The sequence below is a fragment of the Herpailurus yagouaroundi genome, unplaced genomic scaffold (genome assembly GCF_014898765.1).
Source record: "Herpailurus yagouaroundi ecotype Mexico unplaced genomic scaffold, PumYag 165, whole genome shotgun sequence".
In the NCBI taxonomy this organism is placed as follows: Eukaryota; Metazoa; Chordata; class Mammalia; order Carnivora; family Felidae; genus Herpailurus; species Herpailurus yagouaroundi.
In genome coordinates this window covers 13,903,844-13,920,585 of record NW_024412406.1, presented here as the reverse complement: position 1 = coordinate 13,920,585, position 16,742 = coordinate 13,903,844, and the positions used below count along the sequence as shown (strand labels likewise).

Sequence of the window (16,742 nt, the reverse complement as noted above, 5' to 3'; positions counted from 1 at the left end):
TTACGATTATGGAAACAATTGGGGAAAAGAAGCATTATTCTTCTCTGGCATATTCAAATTTCAAAACAACTTTGTGATTTTGAGGGATCTGATATCTAAGTCACTAAATCAAATATGGTTGACATCTAAACAACACGGGTTTGAACTGCATGGGTCCACTTACCTGCCGATTTCTTTCAAGAAATACAGTACGGTACTGTAAATGCACATTCTTGTCCTTATGATTTTAGTAACATTTTCTTTTTTTAAGTAACATTTTCTTTTCTCTTAGCTTACTTTATTATAAGAATGCAGTATATAATACATACACAAAACATGTTAATTGACAGTTTATGTTATTGGTAAGGCTTCTGGTCACCAGTAGGCTATTGTAGCTAAGTTTGTGGGGATTCAAAAATTATATATGGATTTTTGATTGTGCAGAGGTCGATGCCCCTAACCTCTGCATTATTTAAGGGTCAACTGTATTTATACAACTATATAACTGAATTAAATCCAATTCAATGTTTTATATATATATATATATATGTGTATATATATATACACATATATACATATATATACATATATACATCTATCTGATCTTGCATTCTAAATACAGAGCCAAATACTTGTCTGAATATGTTAATATTTTATTAGCCAAATACCCTCACCCATGCTAGTTAACTGTATTACTGTATTCAATTGCAACCAATATCCAATAACAACTTGATTTTCACATAGCCCAATTTAGAAATAAAACATTTAAGGGTGCCTGGCTGGCTCAGGTGGTACAGCATGTGATTTTTGATCTTAGGATTGTAAGTTCAAGCCCCATGTTGGGTGTGAAGCCTACTTAAAATTAAAAAAAAAAAAAAGAAAAAAAAAGAAAGAAAGAAAACTTTTAAAAATAAAGCCTGAAAGTGTAGTTTGCATGCTATTATAACTCCTAGAGTTTACTGACAACTATTACAGGTAGAGCACAACAAAAACACAAAAATAAAACAGGCTTAAAAGGATTGTTATAGGTCCAAAACATAACTCATAGGTCAGAGAAACTGAACCTAAACACTGTACCTTTAGAAACCTTGATTGAATGATAACACTTTAACAATACACTTTAACAATATCTATTCTTAGAATTTTCTTATGGAAAAGATCAGAAGGAAGAGAAGGCAAAAAGAAAAAAAAAAAGGAAAGTCAAGTCCACTTAGAAAATACACAATAAACATTAAACACATAAATTCCGATTTTCATATAGTGCATAGGGTGCAGCCAACAAAAACATCATTTCTGCATTACAAAATCATCAAAATGTTCAGCCTAATCATGAATGAAATCTGTTAAAATGAAGGAATTTAGTACTCATGGAAATTTCCAAGTTTGTTCAAGTAAACTGACAGAAAACTACCTACCTGTTGCAGGGAGGGTAACATTGTACTGAAGAGTCACAAAAATGATAGAGGCTTTTGCTGTTATCTAGAAGGAAAGAAAGAAAGGAAGGAAGGAAGAAAGAGAGAAAGAGAGAAAGAAAGAAAGAAAAAAAAAGATCAAGTTAATCTGTGACCTTCTCCCAAATAGAAGACCGGGGAGGAAACCATTAAAAGTTCTGCCCCAAATCTAAGAACCAAGGGCACCCTAGTTCCTGTGGCACCATGACAGGCCCAACTGGAATTCCTGATCACCAAGGAGTTGAGCTTGGGAGTGAACATAATTCACCTGAGAGTGCTGCAGTTTAGATGAGTCTGTGTTATTCCTAACTTTAGATTTCTAAAGGGACACTCTGCAGTTTCAGTAAATAGGGATTTGATCCAAATAAGACTCCCTACTCTGTACCATGAATAAAGTTCCTATCAAGAAAAAACTGGAATGTAAATTCATACAGAAAAGGAAGCACAGTTACCATGACAAAATGGATCCAAGGTAGGGTCTGTGGTGTATGTTTATCTCCCACACATTTGGGACAGTTAAGTGGTCAATAAATACTTAACTGACCTGACTACTGGTAAAAGTGAAGTGGTCAGAACAGAAAGATGGGATGCTTATTCAATATTTATAGGCACCCGGTAATGTGCTAGACAAGAAAGGACAACAAAGATGAATGATACAACTTTTTTTTTTTTAATTTTTTTTTCAACGTTTTTTATTTATTTTTGGGACAGAGAGAGACAGAGCATGAACGGGGTTGGGGCAGAGAGAGAGGGAGACACAGAATCGGAAACAGGCTCCAGGTCTGAGCCATCAGCACAGAGCCCGACGCGGGGCTCGAACTCACGGAGCGCGAGATCGTGACCTGGCCGAAGTCGGACGCTTAACCGACTGCGCCACCCAGGCGCCCCTGAATGATACAATTCTTGATGACTCACAGCTCAGTTGGGTCAGGAAGATAAGTAAACAAAGTGTTATAATTCTATAGAATCAGTGCAAACAGGTACTCAGGATAAAGAATGCATTTTGTTTTTGTTTTTGCTTTTTTCCTGGAGTGGGGAATGAGGCAAAGGCTTCTCAGAGCATGTGGCGTGGAACTGTCTCTTGTTGGAAACAGAAGTCCCCTAGCCTCATAAAGAGGGACGAAGAGGGCAGCTTAGATAAAAGAAGGGAAAGCACAAAGGTTGAGTAGCAGCAAACATGAGGCCTGGCATGGATATGCATCAGTAAGCAGTAGAAAAGACTAGAAAACTTATCGAGTGCTAGGAAGGGCCTTGTTTGTTGAACTAAATAGTTTAGATTTTATTTTGGCACAACTGGAGAATTGTGGGGGCGGGGGGAGCTTAATTGTGTTTTTCAGAAAGATCATGGATGTAACCTACTAAGTGGTCTCTAAAGCATCAGACCCATTCTCCACACTTCAACCGGAATCACCTTCTGACCATGTTAATTAACCCCTTTCCCCATGCCACCCATCCTTTATCCCCACCCTAAAAATCCTTCACTGGATTCCCATTCTTTGTAGGATAAAGAACAAGATCTTTAACGCCGCCCATACAACAATCTGTGCCCATTCCCTTCTCTCCAGCCCTACCTCAGACCACTGCCTCCCGCACTCCTCCCATTACAGGGTCTGTGCAAGTTCTATCTGAAACCCTGTTGAAAACCTTCCCCCTTCAGATCTCAGTTCAATCACACCTTTTCAAGGAAGCCTTCCCTGTCTTAGAGTAGGTCACTTCCTTGGTTAGATTATCTCAGAAAACTGTGTTCCTTTCTTTCAAAACACATACTGTTGGTGTGATAATATTACTAATTTCTATCACACTCATTAGAAAGTAAGCTCCGTAAGAGCTGGGACCACGCCTGTTTCTTCATTACATGCTTAGAGCCCAGCATGGGGCCTCCCGACCCATATTAGATTGACTGATCGGTACTGTTGAATAAATACTCGATAACACATAAAATGAAGTACACAAATCAAAATATAAAACTTCTGCAAGATACCACATGAAAGACAGTAAGACCTGAACTAACACGGTGATAGTGGGATAGAGGCAGAATAAGGCTTGGGGAGTAAGAGGAAAGAGTCAAAGATTATGTACGGACACTTACAGCTTGAACAATTAGGTGAAAAGTAACACTATTAATAAAAATGTGGAATACAAGAGGAGGAGCAGATTTTGGGGAAAAGAGGAAAAAAACTGAGTTTTAGATGAACTTAGATTTCTGTGAGATACACAGGTGGAAAGACCAGTGGGCATATATGCCTACGCCTGGAACTCTGCCGAGAGACCCTTGCTTAAAGACTTGGGAGTCTCTATTTTACAGGTAGTAGTTGAAGCTTTGGGGGTACATAAATCACTTATGGAGAGTGCACAGTGTTTGTAGAGAAGTAGGACAACATCAGAGCCACGGAGTGGGCAGAGAAAAAGCTGGTGGCAAAATGAGAAGAAATGATCAGAGAGACAGAAAGAGAATGAAGAGGGCTTGATGCCCTTGAAGCTAAGGAGGAAACATGGCAAAAAGGTATGGCTAATAAAGTCAAGGTTTCAAAAGAGACTTGGCAGGAAAAGAGTACAATCGACTGGACAGTTTAAGAAGTCAACAGTGGTCATAGCTTGAGTGATCCCAATGAAGCAGTGAGAGCAAAAACCACATAGAGTGGACTGAAGAACACAAGAGAAAGAAAATGATATCTAGCAATAGATGCCAGGTCAAAATTAATGTTTTTATGATGAGAGAGACTGAGCTTGTGTGGGGGCAATTAAGAAGGTGCCAGGGAAAAGGAAGAAATTCAGCATAGAAGGGGATAATGGACAGGAAGATCTCACAAGGAATGAAATGTAAGGATAGAGCTAGAAGTTAATTTTGAATAGTTTTCTTCTTAGATGAAGAAGCAGTAATGGATGAGACAGATAAGTGCAAAAGGCAGGAAAACTGAAGAAATTCACATCTAATAAACTCTTATTTTCTCTGTAGGGGGAAAAAAAAGCAATGCCATCTGTTAAGCGTAATGGGGGATTTGGATGATGAATATTTATATTGTTCCTATAGGGAAAGGAGCTGGCCAGGGAAAAGTAAAAAAGATCACTGGGTGTTACTGATGTCTGAGATTAGAAACCCTTGATTTGTAACATAATCTATCCGCACAAGTGTAGCACTTTCTCTGGCAACCCTCAGCAATCCATGAATGGAGAAGCACATAAAAGGCGGATGCTGGTTGGATATTTGCAGGGCTAATATGGAGAAAGACCATGAGGAAAGGGAGCTGAGGGCCTGGGGTGAGTGGGGACAAGTAGTTAAAGTCTACAGGAAGAAAGCAAAGCAATGCGGGGGCCAAGGGACCATAAAAGCTTAGACTAGGTAGAGAGCTGGCATACGAACAGCAGAATGAGGGAGATGAAACAATATGTAGGTTGTGGCTGTGTTCTGTTCTACTGGCATTCAGAATCTGGAAACAAGGCAGGCTACGTGATAAAGTCCACAGTATGGGCACTAAAGTGAGTTGCTTAACTGTGGTAGATATGTAAAGGTCACTCGAATAGAAAAGGCGAGGAAGGCTTCTGGTATTACCATTTGGGTCATTCATACGGATGCATTAGAGCAGAATGAGGGCATGAGTTTCTAGGGCAACACTGCTTTCACGTGATTATTTTTAATAAAGTTGACTGATTACTAAATTTCATTTTTTTGATATCTTTGTTTAGACTTCTCACACATCAGCACATAACATACTTTCACCACATACCTGTTTCTAGTTTGGAATATGAGGTCACCACTACCATAGCTAAGAAAACTACTTAGGAGTCCTTTAAAAAGGACAAGTGAAATTCTTTAAAGATAAATTTAATATCAAATACCAAAAGCAACAAAAACTGGATTATCTTTTTATGGTGGGCTTCCAAATACAATTAAAACCTGGCCTCCAGCTACTTTCGCATGTGGCATTAAGTAGAGCAAGAGGAAAAATACAAGCCACACATCCCAAAAAGTTTATTGAAAAAGCAAACCAGGAATCATGCTATTAGCCATTCCCAGGCCTCCTAAGACTCACACCCCAGCTAGCAATCCTTTAAATTAATATTACAATCAGTTAATAGTAAGACAAAAATTAGTTTGGAATAAAATACGTTGCAAAAACCTGTGTTACATTCAGAAGTAAAAATAACTGAGTTTATGACAGTTTTGGACATTTACAAGAAAAGAATGAGACATATAGATACATCTTGAACAGGTCACATAAATCCTGAGGAATTACCTAATTCTATGAGTGTGTAATATCATGAATATCCTAATGTTTGCTTAATAAAGTGGTCACCAGCTGGGGCTTGGTATTTTTTTCTTGCTAAAATTATTTTGTGCTTGTTAGAAGAAGGTGTGACTTACTATACTGACTGTATGCCTGAAAGATAAAGACAATTTCTGAGTATCAAATTCCACTTCCCCACCAGCTTATATAAACTTAAGTTCTTAAAAAATGAGATGGAAAGAAAATGTTAGCATTAAGGCACATCATCCTTAAAAATACAACAAGCCTCTAGAACTCTTCCAAGATAGCTACAGTTGTAAATGCTCCCTCAAGTCTGCTTGGTACACACAACCCGGCCTCCTGCAAAGAAGCTCCTTTCCAGATGAAAATATTCCTCTTGGAAAGCCCTAACTCCTCTTATCCTCACTTGAATTCCCAAACATCCTTGTATTTTTTGATTGTTCAAATTTTCCTAACTCAAATATGAAGTCATTAGCTATAGACCGTGATATGCATTATGTGGACAGATACTGACTGCTAAAACCATGATTTTAAGTTACAAGCAATTTTTGATAACATGAAGTTTCCTGGAAATTAAACTTCGATTTCTCCAAAACAGTCTACTTCTTTTTCAACCTTTTTTGTATATGAATCTGTTTAAATGCTAACCACTGGACTCTTCTCTCACATTTAAAAATGCTGTCTTCTAGGGGGGCCTGGGTGGCTGTCAGTTAAGCGTCTGACTTCGGTGCAGGTCATGATCTCAAGGTTTGTGGGTTGGAGCCCCACGTCCAGCTCTGTGCTGACAGCTCAGAGCCTGGAGCCTGCTTTGGATTCTGTGTCTCCCACTCTCTCTGCCCCTTCCCCGTTCAAGCTCTGCCTGTCTCTCTCTCTCTCTCTCCTTCAAAAATACACATTAAAAAAAAATGCTGTCTTCTATTTTCAACTTTGATAAATATCTAATGAATAATAATAGCTACTATTTATGGCATGGCTCCTGTAAGCCAAGCACTGAACTAAAGCCATGATACACATTAGTTAATTTAATTCTCAGAGTAACCCAATGAGCCTCGTTTTACAGAAAAGGAAACAAGTTCTGAGAAGTTAAATGATATGCCCTAGGTCACGCAGTGAGCAGGCTGCAGAGCCCTAACTTGAACATGAACCTCTTTAGCTACAGCATCTATGCTTCTACAGTATATCTATATCGATTTTTCATTTTGGCTAGTAATACAGTATCTGTTATCACTTTGTCAATTTCACCATAAATCCTCTGACATTTCCTCAATATATTTACACAAAAGGCTTAGCAGGTTCTACAGCAAAAACATCAACTTCTCTATTATTCTAGCACAAATACTGTAATTCTATAGTTATGTTAATGTTAGTTAATTTGAGATTCAGCAGCAATTATTTTAAAAGTCACGTAGGAAAACTAACCTAATTAAGTTTTTCTGATATGTAGATAACATGCATTCAAATTCTAAAACTTTAATGTGTGGTAAGAAACATGTACAATTTGCACAAACACCCCTCTTCTGTATATTACTTTAATGTTCCCTCAACTTCTATTTAAGTCTTTGTTGTGTCTTTTCAGATTTACAAATTTTACAGATTACATAGAGTCAAAAATCCACTCACCATATAAAAAAATCATTGACGTGGGGCAAGGTATAGGTGGTGAACTCCCCTCAAAATACGGTAGAAGTGTGTGAAATCTCTTACATAAAAGCAAAGTTATACCATTTTTAAGTGTCGGGATTTCTGATTTATATTCCATTTCATTGAAAACAATGCAACTATACCCTGCAGGTAATATTACTCTTAAATTATATTTTTAAAGTCAGGCATTCTTAACATGTGGAGAAGGGTTATGGCAACTTTTACAAAACTGTCTTTACAAAATTGTACATACCAAAGTATTACTTCAAATATCAAGGCAGAAAATATATACAAATGCAAAATTCGGAAAGTGAGTACAAATGTTTAGAATTACATTTTTAATATCATACATTCATACAGTACTTTACACAACCATCAGATGCTCTCACACCATATTATCTGATTCTTGTAACAGCGGCTGTGAGAATGCCACAGGTGCTGTTATTTCCTTACCCAGAAACACTGAGGCTTAGGCTTGAGTCACCCAGTAAGTAAGTAGCATAGGGCCAGCCGAATAGCGTGGGACGTGTGTTAGTTAGTTCCCTTCTAACTTTTCCTTCCACCATACCTACTACCTCCTTAGTAGTGGACTGGGTGGAATAAATGACACTATCAGGAATCAAAAAAATCTATCTAGGTCCAGAAAAGCCTATTAAAAGAGAAGTAAAAGTAAACTGTTAAGTTACCTAATAACATCTATAAAACCCACATCGACTCCACTTAAAAATTTTATTCATCTTGTTCACAAAAAAAAGTTATTCATCTGTCACTGGCAGTCTCGTTCTATTAGTTTTTCTCAAGAATTCTTAATGTCACTCATTCAACAAATATTTTTAAAGCACCTACTATATCCCAGGTACTATTCCAGGCATTGGAAACAGACTAATAAAACCTCAAAGTTTCTGCCCTCACCGAAGTTATATTCCAGGAGGAGGGAGACAAACCATATATAAGGAAAATAATTAGTATATCTGATGGGGCATAGCGGCTATATAGAAAATTTTTAAAGGAAAAGAAGGTAAGGAATGGGCGTGTGTACTGAGGAGCGAGGGAAAGAAAACCGTAGGATGTTACATACACGTTCACCTTGCAAAGTTTATTACCCCTATTCAACAGCTGTTAAATAAGTCATCAAAATACTAGGCATGTGGGAAGAGAATTTACACACTCCTGACATTTCCATTCTCTCATACTTCAAGAAACAAAAAGAAAATCACTCGGTTTCTTGGCACGGCTGTTCAGAAGCTACATTTATGGATCAGATCTTGTTTCTTTAAGGAAAAAGCAAGAGTCACGGCAAAAAGTTCGGTAAGTGGTAATAATACCAGCTTGGGAGAGAAGAATGAAAACAATCGGGTGTGCCTCAACGTACCGAACTCGTGGAGATCACTCGCTGCCCCGCGGCCACCGCCCTTCAAATAGGCAGCAGACGCCTGGCTCCGGCTGTTGTCCGCTCATCCCGAACTCGGTCCTACAAGGGCCCCCCCGAGGCCTGGCCTCCCTTAGTCTCCAGCCCGCGCCGGTCGGACGCGCTCGGCGCCCAGGGCCGGCCATCCCCCAGCCAGCCCGCCCACCCGCCCGGGAGCCAGCTCGGCGGCACAGGGGCCGCCCCCGCCGCCCGCCGGCCCCTCGCCGGCTGCCACGTAACCCTTCGCGGGAACCAGGAACTGCGCGGCGCGGCCGGCGGGAGGGGACGGGGACAGGGACTGGGGCGGGGGCGGGGTGTGCGCGGAGGCTAAGTGGGCGACGCGGTGGCCCCCAGCTCCTGCGGGCGGTGGCCAGGCCTGCCGGGGCTCGGCATCCCCAGGCCCGCGCGGGGCAGGGCAGGACAGGCCTGCACCTCGGGGTCCAGGGGGCCAGCACCTCCCCCCCAGCCCCGTCCCCCGCGGTCCAGGGCCGACGGGCCGAGGGGCGGGGGAGCCGGGGGCCCGAGGCTGGCAGCCCGGGGAGGGGGCGGCGGGGCGGGCGGTTGGGGCGCGGGGCGGACTCACCTCGAACATGAGCCCCAGCAGGAAGACCATCGCCACACAGGAGACGATGTCCGCGTGATTCTGCAGGATGAATTCGTGGCTCAGGACCGGGGGGCTCTTGGTGCTCTTCTTGCGAATCGCCATGGTGAAGCCACCGCCCGTGCCTGCAGGTGCTCCCCGGCTCCGCTGTTTCCAGCTGCTCACCGACTAGCTGCCGCCGCCGCCTCCCCCTGCCTGCTCCTCACAGCCCCGCCGCTGCCACTCGCTGGGGCTTCACTTCCCATCCCACAGCCAGTACGCAGCCGCCAGGGCCGCCCGAAAAAAAAAAAAATAAATAAATAAAAAAAATAAAGGCAAGCCCACAGCGGGGGTGAGCATGCGCACCGGGGAGACGGCGCTCGCTCGTGCCGGGGCCGCCCCTGCGAGCCCACAGCGCCGCCTGGGGACCGGAGGCCGTCGGCCCACGGCCGGGCCTGGGTACTGAACCAGAGCGGCACGCCCACTGCTCCGCTGCCGGACGGAGGTTGGGAGTCGTTTGAGGCGCGAGCTTCCAGCGCCTAGTTAACAGGCTGAGTCCGCGGCGGGTCGGAGAGCGGCCACGTGCGGTAGCGTGCAGGGTCGCAAGCATGCCTTCCCGCCCACCTGCCCACGCTGGGCTTGGGTGTCAGTGCTTGTCTCCATATAGATAGTCACTTCTTGAAAGCCGCAGCCGCCATCAAGATAATCTAAATACGACCACAGCCTAACTACATACACAAGGGTAAGGTGCATCCTTCAGTTTTAGCATCTTTTAAAAATTAACTTCAGAGTTATTTTGAACTCTCTTGGTGACTTAAAAAAAACTGTTGAAAGCTTCAACGAGTTTTAAAAAAGGAACAATTCCTATTCAGCCCCACCTACCCATCCTCCGCCCTTCCCTGCCCCCATTGGGTCTCTCACTGAAAACAATCACCATCACTTTGGGTTTACTTGCTTGATTCCTATTTGCATTTCTTAGTATATCTAGAGAGAGGGTTTCTCTCTAGAGAATCTCTAGAGTAATCTAGAGAGAGAAGGTTTCTGGACTAGATAGGTCTTCCTCTTTTATCTTCTCAAACCAAGACTTCTTTGTACTTTTTCTTTTATTTTTATTTATTTATTTATTTATTTTTGTACTTTTTCTTTTCAATTGCACCACTGTTTACCCATTTGCCAAATCTAGAAACCGAAGTCATCCTGGACTGATACCTTTCAGCATTCTTCCACAGCCAAACTATTGTCAGACACAGGTAATTCTATCCCCTTGCACCTTTACCACTGCCACAGCCTGAGGAGGGGACTTATTTCTTGCTTACAACATTACAACTCTGGTGAATCACTGAGTGGTTTAAGATGATGGTTTTTTGAGTCCGAATTCTGCCACTTATGACCTGAATGACCATGGACAAGTTACTTAATTTCTATGAGACTCGATTTCCTCATTTGTGTATTCATTTATTGAAAAAAATACTGAGTGTTTGCCCATGTGCTCGGCACTGGAGATACAGAACTGAATGAGAAATACGAATTAACCTGTTCTTGGGCATTTTCATTTTAGAGAGTGGAGAGGATCTTTAAACAGGATTTAAAAAGTGAGACATATGTTAAGTTGAGATGAGGGTCCTAGACAAAAAAATAAAGCAAATGGAGTAAGGGAAGTGTGGGGAAGTTATATTTGCCTGAAGACTTGAAAGAGTTGAGGGATCAAGCCATGCTGATATCATTTCTATAAAGAGGAGATGATTGTAATTAAATGAGATGCAATTACATGAGATAATTCGGGGAAAGTGCTTCGTAGAGAATTAGGGCTCTATACACATTAGCTATGAATGTTCTTCTTTCTGGTCAAATGATTACTAGTTTCATTTACCTCCAAATCACCTTTCAGCTTTTACATTAGAATGGCTCAAGATTTCTCGGTGGTTTTCCTTTTCTTTCATGGAAAGCTAGCATGACTAAATAGCTCTTCATGATTTGGCCCCTGCCTACCCAGACAGGCTCAAACCCTGCCGTAATAAACTCCAATTTCTTCGTTCAAGCATTACTGACTTCACACACTATACACTCTACAGCTCTCTCCCCTGGCTTTGTGCCTGCTGCTGCTTCTGCCTGAAATGTTTTCTCCTTTCTCCTTCATACACCCAGCACACTCCCACTGTTTCTCCAAGTCACATTCATGTGTGATCTCTTTGAAACCTTCACTGACTTCTCTGACTGATCTAGGCATTCTGTCTCTTATGATTCAATTGTGTTTTTTAAAACACATTTTTAAGATTTTAAGTTGAAATTTTAGGGGCACCCGGGTGGCTCAGTCGGTTAAGTGTCCCACCGGGTCAGGTCATGATGTCACAGTTCATGGGTTCGAGCCCTGCGTCGGGCTCTGTGCTCACAGTTCAGAGCCTGGAGCCTGCTTCGGATTCTGTGTCTCCCTCTGTCTCTCTGCCCTTCCCCTGCTTGTGCTCTCTCTCTCTCTCTCTCAAAAATAAACAGACATTAAAAAAATTTAAGCTGAAATTTTAAGTTTTTAATAATTTATATCATATAGTTCGAGTGCACAATTTGATGGTGTTGAGTATATTAACAAAGTTGTGTGACATCATCACATTCTAACTTAAGGACATTTTTGTCATCCTCCAAAAAAATCCCATACACGTTACCACTCACTCTCCATTTTCCCAGGCAGTCTTGGCAGCCCTTGGCAACCACTAATCTCTCTGCATCTCTAGATTTGCCTGTTCTGACATTTCATATACACAGAATTGTGGTCGTTTGTGACTGGCTTCTTTCACTCACCATAAGTGAGGTCTTTGAGGTTCATCCGTGTTGTAGCATGTAGCAGCATTTCATTCCTTTTTATGGGCAAAATAATATCCATTGTAAGGATATATCACATCCTCTCTATCCATTTATCAGTTCATAGGCATTTGGTTTGTTTCCACTTTTTGGCTATTGTGAGCGATGCTGCTGTGAACATTAGTATATAAGTTTTGTAAGGATGCTTATTTTCAGTTCTTTTGGGCTGTATGCCTAGGAGTGGAACAGTAGAATTGCTGGTCATATGGCAACTTTATGTTTTACTTTTTGAGAAACTGTCAGACTGATTTCCAAAGTGGCTGTACCACTTAAAGGATCTTACGATCCTACCAGCAATGTCTGAGGGTTCCAATTTCTGTGCACGTTTCCCAGCAGTTGTTATTTTCTGTCTTCTAATTTTATCTATCCCAGTGGGTGTGTCTTAGATGTACATTTCCCTACTGACTAATGCTGTTTATCAGTAGCCATTTCATGTGCTTACTAGCCATCTTTGGAGAAATGTCTATTCAAGTCTTTTGCTAGTTTCTATAATGGGTTATTTTTTAAAAAATTGACTGAGTTATGAGTTTTTAAAATGTATTCTAGATACGAGTCCCTTATCAGACACGCGACTTGAAAATATTTTTTCCCAGTCTGTTTGTTGTCTTTCTGTTTTCTTGCTGGTGTCCTTTGAAGCACAAGAGGTTTAAATTTTGATGAAGCCCAATTTATCTGTCTTCTCTTCTATCACTTGCTTTCTGTGGCCTTGGAAATCATTGCTTAACGCAAGATGACACGGATTTACTACCGTCTTTTTTCTAAGAGCTTTATAGTTTTGGCTTTTATATGTAAGTCTCTGATAATTCAGTCGTATTTTGTACATCATTTTACTTTAGCCGTTGCCGTACTGTATTCTCATTGTAAGTCTGCCTGTCCCGTAGACTAGTGCTCCTCGGGAAATGGGAGTCATTTCGTCATCGTATCTCCTATTACTTGGCACTTTGCTGCCAAGTTTTAGTGCTCCATGTCTATTGAGTGAATGAAAAGGAGCAAGGTTTCACGTGGCCTAGACAAAAACTTAAAATAGTTTACCCAACAAACAAATATAAAGGTGAATGGAAATCATGGCTCTACAAATTTAGTGATTTTGAAGACACTTAAAGAGCACGTGCCCTTTCCGCGCTACCCAGGGAAGGGTCCATATGGTGTTGTTCTGCATTCCTGTCGTTAAAGGAAACTTTCATGATGTCCAGAGCCCTTGATGTCCTGTAAATGAAGGAGGAGGAGGGTGTCCTAGAATTCCTTGCGGCAGGAACCCACTTAGGTGGCGCCAACCTTGACTTCCAGATGGAACTACATCTATAAAAGGAAATGTGATGGCATCTGAAGAGAACGTGGGAGAAGCTTCTGCTGGCAGCTTGTGCCATTGTTGCCGTTGAAAACGGCTCCCGTCAGTGTCCTATCACCCAGGAATCCTGGCCAGCGAGCTGGGCTGAAGTTTGCGGCTGCTACTGGAGCCAGTCCCACTGCCGGCCACTTCACTCCTGGAACCTTCACTAACCCGATCCAGGCAGCCTTCCGGGAGCCGAGACTTGGGGTGGTTAGGATCCCCGGGCTGACCACCACCCTCCCACAGAGGCGTCTTCTGGTAACCCCCCTGCCATCACTCTGCGTAACACAAACTCTCCTCTGCGCCGTGTGGACATTGCCGCGCCTTGCAACAACAAGGGAGCTCGCTCAGTGGGTCTGACGTGGTGGACGGTGGTCCAGGAAGTTCTGCACGTGCGTGACGCCATTTCCCGTGAACACCCATGGGAGGTCACGCCTGATCTCTGCTTCTACAGAGAACCTGAAGAGGTTGAAAAGGAAAAGGCTGTGAGCAAGGAGGAATTTCAGGGTGGATGGACTGCTCCAGCTCCAGTGAGGTCACCGCTACTCAACCTGAAGTCGCAGACTGGTCTGCAGGCGCCGCGGGTGCCCTCTGTGCCTGTTCAGCAGTTCCCTCCTGAAGCCTGGCGCTCTCAGCCTGCCGTGCGGACCGGTGTGCAGCTCCCACTGTTCCGGGCACTGAGTTGGTAGGAACAACCCCGGAGTGGTCTTAAGCTGCCCCTCCACAAAGGCAAACAAAATGGAAATAAGGTTAACAGAAGTGAACAGTTTCAAGGTAGATAAATAAATAAATAAATAAATAGCACTTGCAATGCACTAAGCAAATGTTGAGCACTAGGGATATAACTGTGAACAAGACAGATTTAATATTTGTTTCTGAAGCTCATGTACAGGTGTCCCCTGCTTTTCAAAAGTTCACGTTACAACACTTCCCTTTATGAAAGACCAATGTTAGTACTTGTTTTTGACGACCAAAAGAAATCCAAAAGAGGATTTTCTCAAAAAGGCGCGAAGCAAAAATAGCGTTCAGCATCTCTTTTGCAGTGAGTGGTTACAGAGGCAGTGTGCATCCCAAGCGGCGAGAGTGACCCTGCCAAGCTCCTTCCCCTGGACCTTCCCCGGGAACTCGGCATCTCAGCATCAAGCTGCTTTAAACTGCAGCTGTGAGCATCTGTGCTTTATCTCAATTTATTTTGTACATCTGTTGGCAAGATGGGTCCTAGGGTATCAGAAAAGCCCAAGAAAGATTATTTTTTGGGTCTGAGAATGCTAAAAACCTTTTCATATACATTAATGATAATTGTTTCTTTGCTTTCTGCCATTTCTGCTTACAAAAGGTTTCAAAAGAACACTCTACTTTCCCATAACAGGGGAAACCCGTACCTGGAATAAAAGATGATAAACGAGTACTTACCAGTGTGATGGGTGTTTTCGAGACTTGCTTGGTGCAGGGGGTGATAGGAATATTCTTGGTCATTTGGAAACTAATCGTTCCAGTAAAGTGAGTTTTTAAATTTAAATAGCCTCTTTCAAACCTTAAAAATTTAGTTATTTTTTACTCTTTTATGGGAAAATCCTCCATTGGTCTTTCAGTTTCATAAACCTATCATACTCTGGGCAGCCACAGGACTTGAGATGACCATTGGATATGGCAAGGCAGGGGTTGTCTGACTGCGTCAGTCTGGGTTATCCAGGAAACGGACGCGACAGAGTTAGAAGCATAAGAGATTTTTTTGGCAAAAAAAAAAATCTCAGGCCTGACACCTGAGACCAGAAGGAAGAAGGACCAGGCAGGAAGATCCTCAGATGAAGTTATAGTCTGAGGAGGTTTCAGACAGCCCAGTGGGGAGCACCAGCACGCTGGGCAGAAATGGGGGGGCACCTTCCACCACTGCTGTGTCAGGGACTGGGGGCTCCCTCCACGCACTCCAAAGATGATGGTGTGGAAGTGCAGCACCCACAATAACAGGCTTGGGATACCCACAGTAACTAGAGGGAGAGTGGAGCTTATGGAGAGGTTGACGACGGCAAGATGAAGTTGTCTTCTTCTGATCGCTCCTGTTTTCTCAGTAAAATACGAAATGAAATCATCAGGAACGGGGAGAGTACAATGAAGAGAGAATGGGGTGAAACTGGGAGGGTGAATGGATTAGGGGAACGTAACCAGACCGCAGAAACTTCTTGAGACTTGTAGACGTAAATTCAAAGTGACACTTGTAAGCAGAGTCACACAACTGTCTCCAGCCACACCCGCCGCTTGGATATAGGTGTGGAGAAGGCTGGGTCTTGCAAGGCCAGTATGACAGTGGGGCAAGGATGTTGAGGATGCGTGTAGATGAGGGCAGGGCTCAGGAAGTGAAGGTGTGAGGGGTAGTTGTGCTCTGACCCTCTAGCACCCTCCAGCCTACAATCCACTCTTCTGCTGTGAAAGACATACCTCTATAGACTGCATCCCTGAGGCTCCCTTGCACTCTCTCTGACTCCTCATTGACTTCGGCTGAGGGAAGACACTGGCCAAAAATCAGAGGAGAGCTCTGGGGATTTATGGTCCCTGATTCCTCCTCACCTGACTGTTTCTGGCAGTGGCTGTGGTTTCCTGTGGCCATAGCCCAGTCAGGTAGCCTTTCTCTCACTGTCCCAGCTCTCCCTGGGCTCAGTGAGCTAGCTTATTCTCTCCTTGGCCTCTTCAGGCTGTTTGTGGTCATGGCTTCCCACATTCCTTATCCCCAGGAACTTCCCTGTCTCTTGTTACTTCCCTCTACCTGCCCGCTCCTCTGTGAACAGGCCCTTCATTAAGCTCTCAGCAGTTTAACCCTTCTGAACATGCCATCTATCCCTTGCCAGTCTTCTGACAGATGCAGAGGACAGACCAATAGTGCTGAGACCTCTGAATGGGAGGCACCCATGGGGTTGAAGACAGTTGGGGTGGGACTAGTTGGCCCAGAAGGAAGTAGTCAGGGAGTGGGATGCTGGGAGTGAGTTCAGGTGTTGTGCCCTCACCGGCCGTGAGGCGGTGAGGGCGTGATGAAGGGAGAGGGTGCGGAGGTGGAGGTGGGAGGAGTGCATTGGAAGTGAGGAGTCAAGGCACCAGGAGGCTAGGGGGCTTGACACACACTTTACATGGATGTTCAATCACCAAGAATGACTGAAGGAGTAGAATCAGAAGGGAGCCAGGGGAGGAGCCAGCTGCCAACGGCTGACATGAACGAGGAGGAGTCAGAGAGCTTAGCAGATGATTGCCACAGGGGGATAGT

General features: G+C 43.3%; 1 protein-coding gene and 1 pseudogene across 1 annotated transcript in view; one reads left to right on the top strand and one right to left on the bottom strand.

Annotated features, from left to right (window-relative positions):
- TRAM1 (translocation associated membrane protein 1) overlaps positions 1 to 9,549 on the bottom strand; it is a 32,856-nt gene extending 23,307 nt beyond the window's left edge. Inside the window, exons 1-2 of the mRNA XM_040487626.1 lie at positions 9,310 to 9,549; positions 1,395 to 1,458 (exon numbers count right to left, since the gene is read on the bottom strand). Coding sequence (XP_040343560.1) covers positions 1,395 to 1,458; positions 9,310 to 9,432 — 187 coding nt within the window. The 5' untranslated portion in view covers positions 9,433 to 9,549. The remainder of the gene's footprint in view (positions 1 to 1,394; positions 1,459 to 9,309) is intronic.
- Positions 9,550 to 11,802: 2,253 nt separating this feature from the next.
- On the top strand, positions 11,803 to 14,901 carry LOC121038139 (40S ribosomal protein SA-like; annotated as a pseudogene).
- The last annotated feature ends 1,841 nt before the right edge of the window (positions 14,902 to 16,742 follow it).